This window comes from Condylura cristata, unplaced genomic scaffold (assembly GCF_000260355.1).
Source record: "Condylura cristata isolate star-nosed mole 26May11 unplaced genomic scaffold, ConCri1.0 scaffold00033, whole genome shotgun sequence".
In the NCBI taxonomy this organism is placed as follows: domain Eukaryota; kingdom Metazoa; phylum Chordata; class Mammalia; order Eulipotyphla; family Talpidae; genus Condylura; species Condylura cristata.
This window is the reverse complement of record NW_004567134.1, coordinates 10,699,625-10,717,924: the sequence shown is the minus strand read 5'-3', so window position 1 is coordinate 10,717,924 and position 18,300 is coordinate 10,699,625. Positions and strand designations below refer to the sequence as shown.

At 44.3% G+C, this 18,300-nt stretch overlaps 1 protein-coding gene across 4 annotated transcripts in view; it reads left to right on the top strand.

Moving 5' to 3' along the window:
* Positions 1-18,300, top strand: part of CPNE4 (copine IV) — a 333,423-nt gene that overhangs the window by 86,513 nt on the left and 228,610 nt on the right. For all 4 annotated transcript variants that reach the window (XM_012732182.1, XM_012732180.1, XM_004692311.2 and 1 more), the window contains exon 2: positions 12,119-12,299. In XM_012732182.1, coding sequence (XP_012587636.1) covers positions 12,120-12,299 — 180 coding nt within the window. In that variant the 5' untranslated portion in view covers position 12,119. The remainder of the gene's footprint in view (positions 1-12,118; positions 12,300-18,300) is intronic.

Genomic DNA, 18,300 nt, shown 5'->3' with positions numbered 1-18,300 from the left:
GTACTGATTTAGATTCTAGTTAAAATTCATAAACATAAAAAGGCTATTCTAAAATGAGATGAAGTTACAAATGATTTTTGTTCCTCCTTGTTTCTTAGTAACTTTCATGTTTTCAAAATTAATTATTTTGCTAGCATCATTGTAGTCTCCATCTTCTCTCACCTCAGTAATACAGCTTTCATTTTTTAAACTGTGACTTGACTTTCTTCAATTTAAGAAAATATTATAAAAAGTTAAAACATAAAACATTTCATTTAATGAAGTGTTTTTCCATATATGTCAGGTGCAGGAGATAATTCTTATGGGAAGAAAATGAGTGACTCCCAGGCTGAAGTCGTAAACAATGGACATTTTCTCTGTAATGTGGGCTACTTAGTCGATCATTCTAGAAAAAAAATCCTAAGAGTGATCAAAGGCAAATTTGGGGGATGGACCTGGGTTTCAAGGAGCCTGTCTGCCTCACACCATCCAGTGATCGTCCCTGCTGGAGCGCGCGTTTGTCCCTGCAGGTGCCTTCCTCCGGAAGACCTTCACCAGGTCTCGGAGACAGGTCCAGCAGTCAGAGCCAGCACATCCTGTCTGTGTTCTCATGTCACGAGATGCTCTTATACATTTTCTCTGATAATGTACACACTCCACACATACTCTCCCCATTTTCTCTTACTTATACCCCACTGAACATTTTGTTTGAGTCAAGAAAAAGAAACAAATACAGGCATTGCATCAATCGGAACAGTTAGGTTGTACCGTTGTAGCAAATAACGGATGAATGTGTGTCCCCGTGTGAACGTTGACATGTGGAGCGCTCTCCTCCTTCCTCTGCTGTGGCTTTCCTCTTCTGTCCATGGTCCTACCAGTGGCTGTGGTGAGATGACCGGGGAGGTAGGCGCGGTGCTAGCCTCCAAAGTGCCCTCCTTCCAAATAGCCCTCTCTCCACCCATGCATGCCCTGGCCACATGCTGCTTCTACCTGAGCTCTCATCTCTTTGTTTTCACCTGTGGCTGCTCTCGTAAGGCCACTTGCCACAATGCGTACGTTCTGCCATAGTGAGACCTTCAGTAGCAACCTTTTTGCATGCTGGCTGTGAAGGTGACGGCACATTGGAAAGATGCTCTCAGGAGAGCTTCACTCAGTATTGTCCGCAAGGTCTCCCCTAGGGCCAGACAACACAGCCCCCCGCTGCCACTTGCAGCCTGTGATGGGTCACACGCTCTCTCCTCCGTCTGCCTTCAGGCAGCAGCACGGGCACACTAGTCCCAGTGGCCCGGCTGCTCCGTCCCTTGGCTCTTGTGCGCTCAGTTTCTGCCAAGTCTTGGGAAGCCGGATTTCTCCTAGAAAGAGTCCTGCTTTCGTGAATTGCTTTGAGGCGAGGTCCCAGACATTGTGTTAATGCTGGAAAGTGCTTTTGGGGTCTGCCACTCAGGAGGTTTTGTCTTCAGGAGAAACAAAGGGGAGGAAAAGAGAAGCTGTGAGCTCTGACCTACTGCAGGGTGGCCAGCGCCTGCCCCAAGAGTAGCCCCTGGCTACCTGCCTCAATGTAAGTAATTGCCTCAACGAAATAAAATGAAAACCGCGTTTCCCCAGTTGCCCTCGTCCTGGTTCACGTGCTCAGTAGCCACCTGCGCCCATGGCGACTGGCCGGACAGCATGGGAACAACGTCCCCCGTGTGTCTACAGCAGCTCCGAGCTAGGGGGTTTGTTCTGTATCCTCAAAGCTATTTCTTTTGCAGTTTGTCATCTCTTCAACCTTGTCTTCTTTCCTGCTGTCCCCTGGCAGCTAAGCACGATCATGCCAAGGCAGAGAAGCAGGTCTTCAGGAGAAGGCTGGCAGCGGGGTCAGGCCCACCACCCACAGCCGTCCTTGCGCCAGGAAATGGGCTCTGGCTTCCTGTCGCAGTCTGTCGTTTCTCCTGGCCAACACAAAAATAATCTCGCTCCTTTTTTCTTTTAAATTTAGACGCATGTTTGAGATCAGAGGGACAAAGTCCATTTCTGAGCCCCCAGCTTCCTGTTAACATGACATTAGTGGAAGAATCCAGCCTGTGATCATATTAAAAAGGGAAAGTAACTGAACAAAAGAAGTCTGGGATTTGATCTTTCTACTGGGTAAATTTAGTTGCCTGAGAAACAGGAGGAAATTATTTCAGTGCCAAAATAATAAAAAACATCATCTGAATTTGCTTTTGCACGCTCATTCAGGAATTAGACTTGCCTGGGGTAGGAAAGGAGAGGCAGTGATCGTTACGTCTACAGTTTCCTTTGGTACTTTTTTCTGATTTTTCCTCTAAAAGATTCTGTCTGCCTTTATAATTATCTAGTTAAATTTATACATCCAGCTCTCATAAAAATGGGTGACATTTGAGTGTTATAAAATTAATATGAATGTGATGCAATGGACATAATTGCTTTCTAGAAAAATCTCATCTTCATGACTCACTGTTAGAGACAAAGATGTGAGCCCGGAAGTTCCTAGAACATCACTCTATCTGATTCCTCTGCACATTTTCCCAAGAAAGCTGTTTTTCAGGAAATAGGCTCTCTGCTGGATTTTCTTCTTGTAGTCTCTCTGTGGTCACAAATTAGAAAGCTCAGGAAATGACTGAAAGCTCAGGAAATGACTACACTGGAGTGAGTGGTGTAGTATATTCCAGAAAAACATTCACACACGCATACTGACAGTTCTCAACCTTACTCATTAGAACTCTCACTTTTTGTGTTTCTCTCACTGGGTTTACCAGCTGTTGTGTCACCCCCATCTTAACTCATCAATTAGATCAAGTTAATTAAGTTCAATCAAGTGGGTCAGTTTCAGTCAAATTCGAGACAATCATATAGTCACGTTGACATCCCAGGCTTCTTCATGAGGCTGCTATAACAAGTTCTCAGAGACATGTGCACTGTGTCTAGAATAAGGGGGGAAAAGAACAGTAAATTTAAAAATATTTTCTTGTCTTCTGTCTTCATTTCTTTTTTTACTTTTCATGTCTTTTTATTGACATAACATTAGTTTACAACACTGCCCTATGATTCACGTGCTTCAGATTAATTTTTAAAGGAAGTCTCATTAATGTAACCATTATATCCCATTGCGTATATGTACAATATATATTTGCATATATATTGTGTCACCCCCATCTTCTGATTGCATCTTCTTGATCCAATCATCTACTTTTGGGCATTTGGGTTGTTCCCAGGATTTACCTATTATAAAGCTGCAGTAAACACAGGGCTGCATGTATCCCTTTGAATTAATGTCGTTGTGTCCCTGGGGTAGATCCCTAGGAGTGGAATTGCTGGGAAGTGGGGAATGGGGAATGGGGGGAAGTACATATTGTTTTAAAATGAACAATAATGTAAATAGATATCTAAATAAAAATAATGTACACATTATACCTCAGAGAGTTTGGATTTTTAATGGTCTTCGGTCATTAAGGGTTGAAGTTTGTCTCTACATGATCTAGAAAGCAATTGTTAATGGCCTTAGGAAATGGTCCAGAGACACAGGCTTGACAGTCCATTAGATGCAGGTGTAATTCCTGACTTCCACTTGCCAGTCAGGACTTTGGGGCAGGTTACTTAACCACTGTCAGTCTCATTTTTTACATCTGTGAAGTGATAGTAACATTTCCCCACCTCAAGGATTAAATAAAACAGTGTTCTGTGAGCTGTCATGAGTGGAGTTAGCACTGGTGGCTAGGAAAGAAAGCAACCTTTAAAAGCGAGTTATAGAGACTTACATGTTTGATGAGGACAAAAAGTACAAATATTCACAGCTTCTTTCCATCTCCCATTCTCTAGGGAAGATCAGTGTTTGTAGTGCCAACCTGGGGCCCCGGGGAGGGGGAGATGAGCAGGGGTAACTAATGATTAAAGCTGTGAGAGGAAAGAAAAGTATTGTGCAGATGAATTGTCAAAATCAGGGTCCTCATGAAAGACAAAATAATAAAAATCTAAATGTCTAGAGGACTGACAGAAGTTTGGGGGGACGGCTAGAAAGAGGGAGGGGGAGGCAGCTGCAGTGAGACATTCAGGCGGGTCAAGAATATCTTGGTCTGTCCTGTGCTGGGAGTGTCTTGTGCCACATTTAGAGTCTTCTCAGGTAGCTTGTGAAGTAGATGTGGCAGAGTGGTGAAGGGCTCAAGCATCTGGACCTGCCATTCTGGGCCCAAATCCTCGTTTGACCACACACGGGGCTGGGCAGTGCTGCACATTTGTTTTGCTGTAAGTTGGGGTGGTCTTGCTGTGAGGTGAGCATCCTAACTGGACCTTCGGATTATTCTGAGGATCAAGTGAGCAACTCTCCAATGACCTAATCTTGAGTTGTGGGCAGTGATATAAGAGACATGAACTTAGTGGTGTGTGTGTGTGTGTGTGTGTGTGTTTGTGTGTGTTTGTGTGTGTGTGCGTGTGTGTGTAGATATACACTTAAGATTTATTTATTTATGCACTGAACTGGGGTACAGGCCAGAGGTGCAAGGGCAGTGGGAGGAATCACCAAAGACAGAGTGGGGAGCAGAACAGGCCACCTGACAAAGTACACTGCTGAGGGGAACAATGGGTGGGACAGGACAGGTCTGCCATGCCATGTGGGTCACCTCCGGGGCTGGGGATTGAATTTATGCTGAAGTGGCTTTAGCTTCTTAGTGCTATGTTTCAACCCACTGCACCACCAGGGAGGGCCTATTTTTTAAGGATAATAATGGTTTGCATGTACGCAACACTCACTATGGACTGGGCTGTCTTCTGAGGACTTTATTTCTCAAAAGTACTCTACAAGTGAGGAACTATCATTATCCCTATTTTACACATGATAAAACCAAGAGACAAGATTTAAGCAACTCCCCAAGGTCGTGCAGCAAGGCCACAGTCTAGCATGGCTTGGCATCACACACTTGCATCCCACCCATCTGTACCATTTGGCACCTCCTGGGTGAGCATCAGCTCTTAAAACAAGTAACCTCTGGGAGCAGCAGACTTATTTCATAAATGCCTGGCTTATACTCAACAGCCTGGCTATTTAGACTCGGTTCACAGTCCAGCAGGATCAGTGACAGCTGGGAGCAGAAACTCAGGCCCCACTCCAAGCTCTAGAAACAGGAACTACATTTTAACAGGCTTCCAGGTGACTCGTGATCATGTTAAAGTCTGAGAAGCATTGCTCCAGAATGTGAACCTCTACACAGATGGGCTGTCGTTGTCATATCTCCACCCTTCCCAGTGTCTAGCACGGTGCCTGTCACCTAGGAGTAGGTGTACTCTTGATCCAAAATTAGATCAAAGAATGTTGACTATGAAATCAACTGACAAGTCCCAAAGGACTAGCACTTGGTTTATCTTCGGTGGAGAGAATGAAGACTTTGTGCCTCCAGCAATCCAGCACAGCGCCAGGTACCTAACAGATGCCTCATACATATTTCTTAAATTGAGATGGAAATGTTAGTGATAGAGACATCTAGCACACCAGCCTTCCCTGGATGAGCTGTGACATTTAAAAAGGCCAAATAATGCCAAAGCAAGCAGAACAGTGATTATGCACTTATTCTTAACGTGGGTTTAAGACAAGCTCTGCTCAATTGGTTCTCCTGTGAACGCAAGCTGATTCTCTTCCCTCTTGAGCTTGCTACTGTCTTGGTGTTGTTTGCAACTCATTCAGAAACTAATTAAGTTTCAGGATCAGTCAGTCGTATTGGAGAGTGTGGATATGCTGAAGAGGTGTTTTTTTTTTTTTTTATTATTACTTAAATTATCTGAGTGAAGGGACAATTATAATTTGCTTCTGAAATTGGCCAAAAGTCAGCTTTCATCAAAATAATTCTCAGCAGACATTAGTTTCCATAAAACCAGGGTCTTGTATGAAAGGCAACAAAGAGGATTTAAATAGTCCAATGAAAATGTATTGATAATCTGGCCATATTAATCCCATTCTCTAACGGACTGTGAAATTACTTGTTTACTTCACTTATCTGGGACTGGAGGTAGCTGATCACTCATTGACAGAGCCCTATTTTGTGATCACCTTTCAGCAGCGAGCTTCAGCTGGGCCAAGTGCAAACAATTTGACTTCTTTGGCCAATGTACTACCTCCAAAGTCAAGGTCAGGATGGCTGTTTCTCTGGTCAGCCAGGGAAACTTGTGAATGTCAATATACCTGGTCAGGACTTTCATTCGTGTATGGACAGGGAAGTAAGCTAGGACTCTAGGTATAATTCTGGAAAGTTGAAAGTGTGTCTTCAGTATACAATTTCTGATCCTAGTAGAACAGAAGGCTCCTGTTGATTTCATCACCAGTTCACAAATATGAACAAGATGAATACTTTAGGGGTGCAGTAAAGTACAAGAAGTAGCCCCTGTCCTAAAGTACTTCTGACTTGGCGTGCCTCTTGAATCCATTGTTATTAGTTCTTGATTGTCGCATTACAATGTGCACAAACTTAGTGACTCACAACAACTGATATCAGTTTCTGTGGGTTCAGGGGTGTGGTCACAGACTATCTGGATTCTCTGTTTCAGGTTTTACAAGGTTGCAATCAAGCTGTCAGGATCACAAGCCTCGCCTGCGGATTGACTGGGGAATAAGCCACTTCTGAGCTCATGCTCATCGGCATGATCCAGTTCCTTCCTTCGTCCATTTCTTGTTGTTGGTTGTTATCCTCAGTTCTTTGTCTCCGCAACAAAATACTTTATCAAAAACAGCCAGGGAGAAAGGCTCATAGCAAGGTGGTGATACTTTTTTAATGCATTGTAATTGCAGGGCAATAACTTACCACTTTTGTCATCTTCTACTGGTTAAACGCAGTTTTAACAGGCCCACCTGTTTCAGGTCCCACCCAGTCATCAAGAAGAAACAGTCATACAAGGCCACGAATACCAGGAGGTGGGCATGCTAGCATCTGTGAGCCACACCAGGTCTGACTTTTGTTCCATCTATATTACTTTAGTTCCTGTCGCTCATGGGCAGGGAACAGAATCATCTGTGTTGATTCTGAGATTCACGCTCCAGAACTCTCTTTGGCGTCATCCTGAAGCTTGAAGATTCCTACTGGCCTCCTCTTGTTTCCTGAACTTCCTTTCTATCCTCTTCTCAATAGATCTAAAACATTTGAGTTCCTGTTTTAGGCTCTGTTTCTAGGATGCCAAGTAATACAGGAAGGTATTACCACCTGTGAGCCCGATGGAGCATGTGGAGGAGACTATTACCAACGCCCAGTAGAGCAAGAGCCTCAGCGACAGACTTGTCTGGCGGGACAGGCTCATGTAGGGACTTGGCCTCTGCGAAAGGTCGGGGCAGGGAGTGGGAAGTGCTCTCCTTTCTCTCCTCCTCCCCACTTCTCCTAAAAGGATGAAGTGTGTTTATCCATTTAGCGAAATGTAACAGGTGTCTCGGTCCATCCGGGCTGATATAATAACATGCCACAGATTGGGTGGCTTAAAAACAACAGAAATGTATTTCTTACAGTTCTGATATCTTAGAAGCCCATGAGCCGGCAGCCACCTGGGCCATTGAGTCCCCTCTTCTGGGTCACTGGCTTCTCTTTGTGTCCTCATGCTGTGGAAGTGCCCAGAGGACATTGTGGGAGCTCTTTCCCACAAGTGGCTCACAGTGATGCCACCTGTGAGGGCACCACCCTCATGACCAAATCACTGTCCAAAGGCCCACATTCTAATGCCATCACCTTCAAGGGTCAGGTTTCCAAGTTCAAATTTCGAGGAACACAGAAGCATTTAGAGTGAGTGGCAGGTAAGAGAGGTCACTATCTTAGGTCCCTGAGCAGAAGGGAGGAGGATCAATCGGGAAGGAGGGCCTACTTGACCAGCCTAACAAACATTTTCTCTTCAGTTCAGTCATCATATTGGTACCCACTTGATCTTTATCAGTGCTCATTTCATTGTATCCATTTTTCTAGCTCTAAATCTCTCAAGCACTTCCCACTGCTTGAAGGAATCGTCCATACAATCTCCAGATTATATACAGGATTCAGTCAGTCTCTGCCCCCAGGTCATTTGCTTATTCCTTTATAAACTGTTAAAGGTTACTGTCAACTCATGCATACCTCAGAGTATAGGCTATGCCATTAATGATTAAGAGCACAAATCCATGTTTCAAGATGCTTTCTTACTAAATTTAAATTACTCTAGACAGCTTTTGCCTGTAATTAGATTGTCACTATGGTTTTGCTGACTGCCATGTGAATTGGGGAGAGATCATCTAACGCATATGAGACCTCAAAGAACCCACATAATGTGGCCATGTGCTCTTAGGCAGAGAGAGGTATATCCAGGCTGTGCAGGCTACAAAGGCCGAATGTATTTAAGGGGTTGGATAGGTGTTTGATCTTAAATGAATTGTGGGAATTCTCAGATGGTTCTGGTTGGCAGCAGGGGACTAAATGATTTAAGCTTGAGTGTAGTCAGATTGCAATAATAATAATAGCTCCACTTTCACAGCACCTACCATGTGTCTGGCATGGTGCTAGTTACACATATCATTTCTTCTCCCTGTCATCGCAACTGTTGGGTGGGCATGAATCTGAGAGAAATAAAGGAATCTACTCAAGATCACAGTGAGTGAGTGGAGGAGCCAAGATTTCAACCCATAACTATATGTGGCCTTGACAGAGTCCTCTTCCTCTTGCACATCACCATTGAGGCACTAGAGAAGATGTTCTCTTCTGCAGGAAGGCCCATGCTCTCTAGTAGGAGTCAGTGGCTTAGAACGGAGGGTGAAAGAGGCACATCTACAAGCCACATACAGTATGATTCCCAACTCTGTGACATTCTGGAGAAGGCCAGTCCTGGAGACAGTAAAAACTGTGGGGACAGATGTTGCCAAGTGGGGAGGAGGAGGGAAGGAATATTTAAGGGCAGTGAAACTACTCTGTGTGGTGCTCTAAGGACAGTGCATACCCTATAATCGTACCAACCCATAGAAAGCTCAACACCAAAGCAAACCTTAATGCTGACTATGGACTTTGGATGATAATGATGTGCAAGGTAGACTCATCAGTTGCTAGAAAAGCACTACTCTGGTGAAGGATATGGGAGGGATATGCATGTGGGAAGGGAGCATACCCATGTGCTTAAACCTTCCCTTCAGTTTTACTATGAATCAAAAACTGCTTTGAGAAATATGGTGTCGGGCCCTCCCTGGTGGTGCAACAGGTGGGAGCACAGCACTGAAAAGCTGGCCGCAGCCGCTTCCTTGCAAATTCAACCTAGCCCTGGAGATGATCCACATGGCGCGGCAGGCCTCTCCTGACCCGCCTGCTGCACTCCTCAGCAGTGTACTCCATCAGTCTGTCTGTTCTGCTCCCCGCTCTGACTATGATGAATCCTCGCACTGCCCCTACACCTCTGACCTGTACGCCATATGCATAAATAAATAAGTCTTAAATAAAAGAAATATGTTCTTTAAAAAAATATTTATTTATGCATACAAGAAGTGGGGTATAGGCCACAGGTGTGGGGGATGAGAGCATTCACCAGGGACAGGGTGGGGAGCAGAGCAGGCAGACTGGTGAAGTACAAGGCTGGGGGTAGTGGGTGAGGCAGGAGAGGTCTGCTGCGCCATGTGGGTCAGCTCCCTGGCCAGGGATTGAGTTCATGTGGCAGTGACTGCAGATAGCTTCATGGAAAGCCCCAAGAAATTCAGCCTTCATGGAAAAACAAAGATGATACGGACACGGGGTTGAGCCTAGAAGGATAGGAATGGTTGGAACAGAGTAATACCTCCCAGAGCGGCAGAAGAGCAGTGTGGAGTCCAAAATAGTGCATCGGGAAATGCAGAGCTCAAACGGCACTGATTACAGAATAAACTGTTCTTATCGAAGATTTGAAGTATTCACAATGCACTTCGGACACTGCCCACACTCGGAGCCAGCTTCCCATCAGTCTGTTCCTTCTCTCTGCTCACTTTTTAATGTCACATTTCATATATGCTCTGTCTCCTGTGTTGCATTAATAATTGGTCTGATCACAGTCTGTAAGAAGAAGAGGAACTGTAATTGATTGAGCTATGCACTTACAATGTGTGCATTTTCCTTGTAAAGATGACATTTAGTTAAAAATAAAGGGAAAATTTGATTTGTGTCGAGTTGAAAGAAATCAAGGATATTGTTGTAGCCCCAGTTCTTTGGTAGGTCCAAACAATTCTCCAACTATGGTTTTAAATGTGGCAAAAAAAAGAAGCACTGGGTAGGAGAGAGGAAACTGGTTTTGTAGCTCCAGCTCTGCCTCTCAAGGAGCCGTTGAGGTAGGCAAGACACCAATCCTCATTTTCTCAGGATACATACATTTTCTCATGTATACATATATATATATACATGTATCTCATGTGTGTGTGTGTGTGTGTGTGTGTGTATAGTCCGTGAGTCCCTGATATTTAATGTTCAGTGTATTAGAAAAGTACCACGTGCTAGAGATGCCCCTGTCATCCTCAAACTAGTCCCACGCGTGTACCAGAACAGAAGCTCACCTCCAGCCTAGCTGCAAGTCCCCCATATCTGATATTTTAGAACAGAGGTTGGAAAAAAGCTCTGGAAGTGTGCCAGAGAGTAAATATTTCAGGTCTCACAGATTGTGTAGTGGCTGCAACTACTCACCTCTTCTGCCCTAGTGAAAGCAACCACACACGGTTTGCAACTGGGTGAGCATGCGTGACTTTCAGTAGGGCTGTCTGACCACGGCAGATGGCGAGCCAGACTAGACACAGGCCGGCGTTTGTCCATCCTCTTCTAGCACATAGCTGGTTGATATTCGGTGCAAATTCCATTGTCATTTTCCTTCAGCATATGTAAGGGAAAACATACGCTTGTGATAGCCAGATAAGTAGGGCATTAGAGGGTTGGAATGTGAAAGAAAGAAAGGACAAGAGGGAAGAAGACTGAAGATCAGAGAGCCTTGTGAGGGAGCACAAGAAAAGAAAATTCCAGTGACATCTGCCACAAGGGCGAGGCATTGTCAAATTGGAGAAGTTTGGCCTTTAACATGAAGCTAACAGCTAACTTTGGAGGGACAGACTGTATGTGTGTGTGTGGGGGTGTGTGTGTGGCTGCGATACAGCCATCACCTTGTGAAAGATAACTTGGGCACTTGAACATACTATGATGCCAGGTGCCAAGCGGAATCTCATGGAGCTTTTGTCAGAGAAGGGAAGGAGAAGAATTATCCTCATTTCTACTCTGGAGCACTAGTGCCACTAAGGTTGAGCTCAGAGCTGTTGTTCCTGAGGAATCCACAAGGAGACAGAATTCTAGGAGAAGGACATGAAATTTTGCCCCTAGGAGAACTTTCCAGCATCCTCACAGTCCAGTCCTCCTCCCCGTTGGAAGAGGTCTCTGCTGGCGTCTGGAGGACCCTCTGGCCTGGAGCCTGAACTGTGTGTGTGGGCTATCTCGGGAGCTGGAAGGAGGCCTGCAGGCCCCTTTCCTTGTTTTCATGAGGTCAGAGGCAGAGGTGCTGTGCTCTCCCCTCCCACCATCTTCCTCTCTACCCGCTTTTGATTCTGAATTTGGATGTGGCAGGTAGGCGCAGAGAAGGGTAAGATGAGGATGGACTTGGGGGAGGAAGCCACATGCTGGTTTCACTTGGCGCTGATGGCATCTTGAGAAGGTGGTCAGGCTTCACAGAAGGGACATGTGAACTGTCTCCAGGTCGGACAGTCTAGTCTGTGTCGTCACACAGATGGAAAAGGAGAGCTGGGTTTTTCAAAGGTCTCAAAAACTTGGGGTGTGATTACATTGATTAACCAACAAATCTGTAAATTTCATGCAAATCACGTACTTAATATAGAACTGGATTACTGTTTGCAGTCGACTGTACTAATTCATTAATTTTACTTCACAGACTAAAGTTTTTACTATGCAAATGTATGCAAATCTATAGGAAAATAGTATTCTTAGCCAAGTGCACCAACACTTGTTGGGTTTCTTTTTTGTCTTTGGTTTGGTTTCCTGGAATTGTGCCATTGGGGTGGAAAGTGAGATAGTAAATACATTCAATATTTGAAACTGTGGCTAAACAATTTTCTAAGGGTTGGTTTAGGAAAGAAATTCCGTAGAGAAATTTTGTGGTGATTGGCGTGTTTTTTTTTTTTCCCTCTTCCCCCCCACCCCCGAAACAGAATGAAGAAGATGAGTAATATTTACGAGTCGGCTGCCAACACACTGGGGATCTTTAACAGCCCCTGCCTGACCAAAGTGGAGCTGCGTGTGGCGTGCAAAGGCATTTCTGACAGAGACGCCCTTTCCAAGCCAGACCCTTGCGTCATCCTCAAGATGCAGTCCCACGGGCAGTGGTTTGAGGTAGGTGTGTGAGCTGAAGTGGACACAAGCATGGCTGGAGGGTTGGTCTGAACATGTTTGGGAATGTCCCATCTTCAGGTAGTTGGTTTTGGCGAAGTGGACACTTCTAGAACTGACAATGTTCTGATCTCTGTTCTGTGTATATCCTGGTGTTTCGATGTGGCTGTTTTAATGCTGTGGATATTTTGACATTTGCTTTTTAATTTGAGAGTCTTTACATGTCAAGATATAGCATCCTGGATCTCACTCTCGGTGCTTTTTACTAATGACCAAGAAATACTCGTGTCCAGTTATTGACAAAGGACAGAGAGCAGGAGGGTCAGGGAGAGGAGAGGCATGAACCCAGCTCCGAGATCATGCTAATGTGAGGGGGCTGATGCTCCAAAAGGTGGTTCCAGCCAGTAATCCTCACAGCCAAGCCAGAGTGTAGATGGGAATTAATTAGGGTTCTAGGATTGGTGGCTCTGAAGGACTACATTTTGGGGGGCTGGGGAAGATCACTCAGGTAGAATGAACTCCGTGGGTGGGAACCCTTCCAGTCCCACAGAAGCCCTGGTCACTATGTGCCTAGGAGGCCAGCTCTGTTCCTAAGAGCTGGACTGGGTACTTGTTATCAGGGAGTTGGCTAGAATTGAAGAATGGAAACCAAGACTGGAGGCCAGTGCTTGATCAAGCCCAAAACAGGAGGATAGGAGGGGAGCTGAGTTCTAGAAACAGTTGTCTATCTGGTAGCTAGGAGTGTGAGAGAGCCAAGAGGGATCCCAGAACATGGTTGTGGATCCCAGGGACTGAGAGGGTGTTTATTCCATACCGCAAGGGTGGACAGGGTGAGCTGTAAGTGTGCCTCAATCTGAGTTGGTTGGGGATTACACAAAGCTGAATCCTGCTGGTGGAGCTCATCCATAGACTCAGAAATAAGAAGACTTGGGTGCAGAAAGGGAAGGAAGAGCACCTGCAAACTCATCATTATTATTGACTTTGGAAAGTAGTCAGTCCATTTCACGCATCCCCACATGTGCTATGTGAAGTATCTGCTTGTATGTAGAGTGTTGTCGGTTCTCCATACAGCAGAGCAAATGTAGTCCACACATCAGCACTGTGAAGAAATACAGATAGAGACACAGAGACAAAAAGGCCCAAGATCATTCAGCTCATACACTGAACACCAAATGTTTGCACCACACAGTTGGCTCCAGAGTCCAAGCTCATTGTTGCTACTTGATAGCGATGGTGGCTACTGGTGTAGATTTTGGTGGTTTGTGTGACGATAGTGCAGATCGAATTCCCTACTTGTGTTTTTTTTTTTTTTGAATATTTAAAAGTTGATACAAATTGGATGAGGACTGTTTTTCTGAGTTGTTTACAAGTTTTTTTGTTTTTCTGTGGATTTTTTGGGGGTGTGTGTGATTTGATTGTAGTATAAGATTTCTTAAATGCTTTTAAAGATCTGGTCTGTTCTAAGTGGTGGGATGGGAGGAGCTGTGAGTGCAGCAGAGAAAGCAGCCAGTATCCTTCAGGAGGCAACCAGGCATCCAGGAAGATTTGGAAAAGGGGCTGAAGTCATGTTGGGGAGAGCAGGAGTTGGCCACCACCTGTGTTGGGGTCCCTCAGGAAAAACTCTTGGAGCCTTTACTATTTCACCTCCTATATACAGATATCTGGGAGTTCTTTAGGGGGAACAGTTCTGCAGTGCACAGTAGAAGGAAGTTCTCGAAAGAGCTAGCACATTTGCTTACACACACATATGTGATAAAAGCCACTTCTCTGAGAGGGAAGTTGCTTACAGGTTGGTGAGCAGATGATACTCAGATGAGGTGTCACGTGCACAGGGAACAAATGACAAATGGGCCACTTGCAGATCTTAGCTTCGGGCGTATGCAGAAAGAGATCAGTGACCAGCAGTCAAACCCAGCGACTCATAGTTAACTTGGAGAGTCATGTACACAGACATCAAATGGTGCATGTTTACTTAGTGTGCGCATTGATTTTGGGGTGCGAATTTTGCAAGTGAGTCTATGTTTTGAATTAGAAGCACCTGACAGCCTGTGGACCAGGTGGCTGCTGTTTGCGTCGGCGCAGAGGGGTAGCACCATGGACAGCGCCGCGCCGCGCAGGGCGGTGCTGTGCCTGCTGCAGTCCCGCCGGTCGCCGGGGTTCACAGGAGATTTCTGCCTGAATTGCAGACTCGAAAGAAAGTTTTTGTTGTTGTTATTAGGTCCGTGGGTGCCACATTTTATGTGAAATCTCTTGTTTCATTAAATATGGAGGGAAAAAAACTAAGAGACTAAATGATTTGCATAATGCGGAGATTGTTGGGGGTGTCAGAATGCGAATAAAATCAACAAGGGGTACTTATCTCTCAGAGAGAATTTCAAAGTTTGGTAAAAGAAAGAGTCGGAAATCCCTTTTCAAAAGATGATTCCCCCAAAGAAAATGTGTGCTGTATATAAATATACACACAATCGAATATTTCTCAACTATTAAGAAAGATGGAATCCTGCCATTTGCAGCAGCATGAATGGACCTGGAGGGTATTTGCCAGGTGACATGCATCACATGGGGCAGGGCAACACCGTGTGACTCCACTAGTATGTGGTACACAGAAAAACTAAGCAAGCGAATGCACAAGATCAAAAAACACATACATGAGATTGGAAGACCATATTAGTGCTATCAGAAGGGGAGGAAAAAGGGGTGAGTAAATTGGGACAAAAGGTGAGTTGAATCATGTAGAACAGAATTGGAGTTTTAGTAGTGAGCTTAATGTAGCTTGTGTACATGTTGATCTGCAGTGGTGCACACCTGAAACTGACAGAACATCGCAGGGCTTCTTCAATTAAGACAGGGATATTAGCAGGGATGACTATGAAGTATTAAATAAAAACTAATAAAAAAATCCTTGGCAAAGGGGGGGTGGGGAGGGAAGTGCACGGAATTATGGTGATGGCACACGGGTGACTTGGTGATGGGAAACCCGTGGAGATTACAGTTGAGATGGGGGGAAAATGTACAAAATGATGTAAAAATAAACTGTTATAAAATAAAGCCTCTCTTGGCAAAGAGAGGCTTTATAGACCAGCAATGTCCAGTGAGACGTACTGCAGAAGTGGAAGTGTTCTCTGCCCTGTCAGTTCATGAGGGCCTGGCCACATGTGGCTACTGAGCACGTGCAAGGCAGATAGGATAGCTGAGGGGCTGAAAGTTTTAATTATTTAATTTTAATTCCTGCAAGGGTACATGATAATAGCCATGTCAATTCTAGGATATTTTTGGTGTGATAGAGCACTTGACTGAATTGGGAGAAGAGGAAAGGAAGTTTGTAAAAGCAAATGCTACTGTGGGTGATTCATTTTGCTTTTTGGTGGAGAGTGTGGGGAGCAGTAACTAGAGATTGGCATTTTATTCTTACTGTGATTGCTGGCCTGTGCTTTCTAAAATGGAATTCCAGCAGCGTAAGTTCCCATCACATTTTGGGTTATTGCCACGGTAGTTATAACTACCTTTAGATGTCCTGCCCATCTTGGGAGAACACTGTTCTTTTCTAATTGTCTGCAGACCTCTAACGTAGTTCATAAAAACACAAGCCTGGTTTTTAGACTCAAACATAACCATCTGACCTTCCATGCTGCTCTACTATTAGGCGTCTATAAAGATAAATTGCATTTCTTTGAAATATTTGGAATCATTATTCTGACATAACAATAGACTGTGGCTTTCTGCAGACAAAAAGGATTCGGACCTCAGTCTAAGGACTGAGAAGAGAGAGGGTGCTTTTTGTCCTCCTCCCCATCCCCAGAATATAGAGTAGGGAGTGTATTTTTAGTGGGGGAAACTTTTAGTAAATATGTAATGGCCGTGATTGTTAACTGCCAGAAAGGAAGACAAAATGTGTAACTTGGAAATACATTCCAAACTGAGAGCTTCAGACCTATCATTTAGTTTTCCTGATTGACAGTGATACTTATTTAAAGAAACCTCCCCTGCGCCCACTCCTGGCCATATAATGGTTATAGTATAGGGTGCAGGTCAGTGTATGATAATTAAAAACACATTTCATTTTCCAGTGAAGGGTGGAAATAATTTCCTTCTGCCTTGTGGTGATTACTGGTGTATTCACTAGCTGCTGGAACTAAACATCATATCCAAGTGGGATAAATTAACACTTCTCAGGGATTCAAAAGGCAAGGCCCCTTGTGAATGAAAGACTTGTGTTTCATTTCTTGAAACATATGTTCTATTCCATGGGCATGTTGGATGTTCTCCATGAAGCAGAACTAAGCTCATGATGTTATGCCCTTTGGCAGAGATCCTATAAATGGCAGAGTACTTGTTTTCATTGGAAAAAAACAAATTACTCCCCATGCTATGAGGGCTTTGCTCCAGTTGCCTTTTAATTCCATCTTCCATTCAATTTTAATACAGTTATTGAGCTCCTCCATAAGAAGGTCTAAATAGTTCTAAGTTAATTACCCTTGGGTCAATTTCATATGAAGATATGTTATGGGGAGTCATAGGCATTGGTGGGTGGTTAGTAATAATAACAATTGTAATAATTGCAATCATGAGTGTAGCTATAGCTAACACATCAGTTATCTCTTGACTCTAATGAAAGATTTATTGTTTATAATAATCATGGACTCATGTAACACTTTGTAGAGCCCATCTATTTACATGACTTCATTGTCTCCCTACATAACAACTCTGTGAAAAGGTGGGCAGAGACATTGAACTTAACCACAACATGTATTGAATCCCAAGGAAAAGCCATGGTTTCTGTGGATTCCATAGAATCCAGTGGAAGTCACTTCATCTCAGAGGAAGAGGGTTGGAGTCTCCGATGGTCACGTGACCTTTAGAACGGTCTCAAACAAGGTCTATCTTAAGGCTCTTCCTTTCTGAGATAGTAAACCATCTCAGATGTACATATGCAACTTTCATCCGTGCATGAATAAAAATCAATCAGATTTTCAACTCTCCATTGCTGACATTTTCTCTCCCCACTCCCTGTTCCCTGAACGGTAGGGTTTTGGTCGCCGTATGATCTAGCATCCCCACTAGCAACACAGAAGGGGAATGTGTGTCACGATCATGCACTTGCCCACACTCCCAAAAATACTGGAATTGTTTAGCAATTCCTCCTTGGCTAAAGGACTCATGGACAAGTTCTGTGGAACAAGACTGTTCCATGCCTGGGGCGCTAGTGGCCCACCACTGTTTTGCTTATCAGGTCATGAGGATGAAGTAAAAACTAGCTGTTTTGGGCCCTCCCTGGTGGCGCAGCAGGTTAAAGCACAGCACTAAGAAGCTAAAGCCACTTCCGCATGAGTTTGATCCCCGCCACAGAGGTGACCCACAGCGCGCGGCAGACCTCTCCTGACCCGCCCACTGCTGCCCTCAGTAGTGTACCTCATCAGGCTGCCTGTTCTACTCCCTACTCTGTCTCTGGTGAATTCTCTCACCACCCCTGCACCTCTGGCCTGTACCCCAGTTTCGTATGCATAAATAAATAAATCTAAAAAAAAAAAAAAGCTAACAGTTTTACCTATTCCTGAGATAATCAATTTTTCATTACTCCAGAGTACCAGAATTTTAATGAAGGTGGGTCAGGCAATATGAACATTTAGTGATGACAAAATAGAATCACCATCTGTATGAGTTCATACCAGTCATGTATTAACCACTTGATAAATATTCATTCTAATTCTTGCAACTCTCCTACAATGCAGACTTTAATAGTCAAATAAGAAAACAGACTGACAGATAATAAATCATCCAAAGGCCCACAGCTAGTAAATAGTATAGCTGGAATCTGGTTGGGTCCAAAGCATGTATTCTCTTCACTCTACCAGAGATGGAGAACTTGAACATGGAGGTTGCTATCTCATCTCCAGCCATATTTACTTGGACCTTCTTGATGTTTAAACAAGTTTTGCACTGGCTGTCAAAACTTAAAGATCAGGTGATGTTTCATACATCTACATGTTCAGTTTCTTTGAGTAAC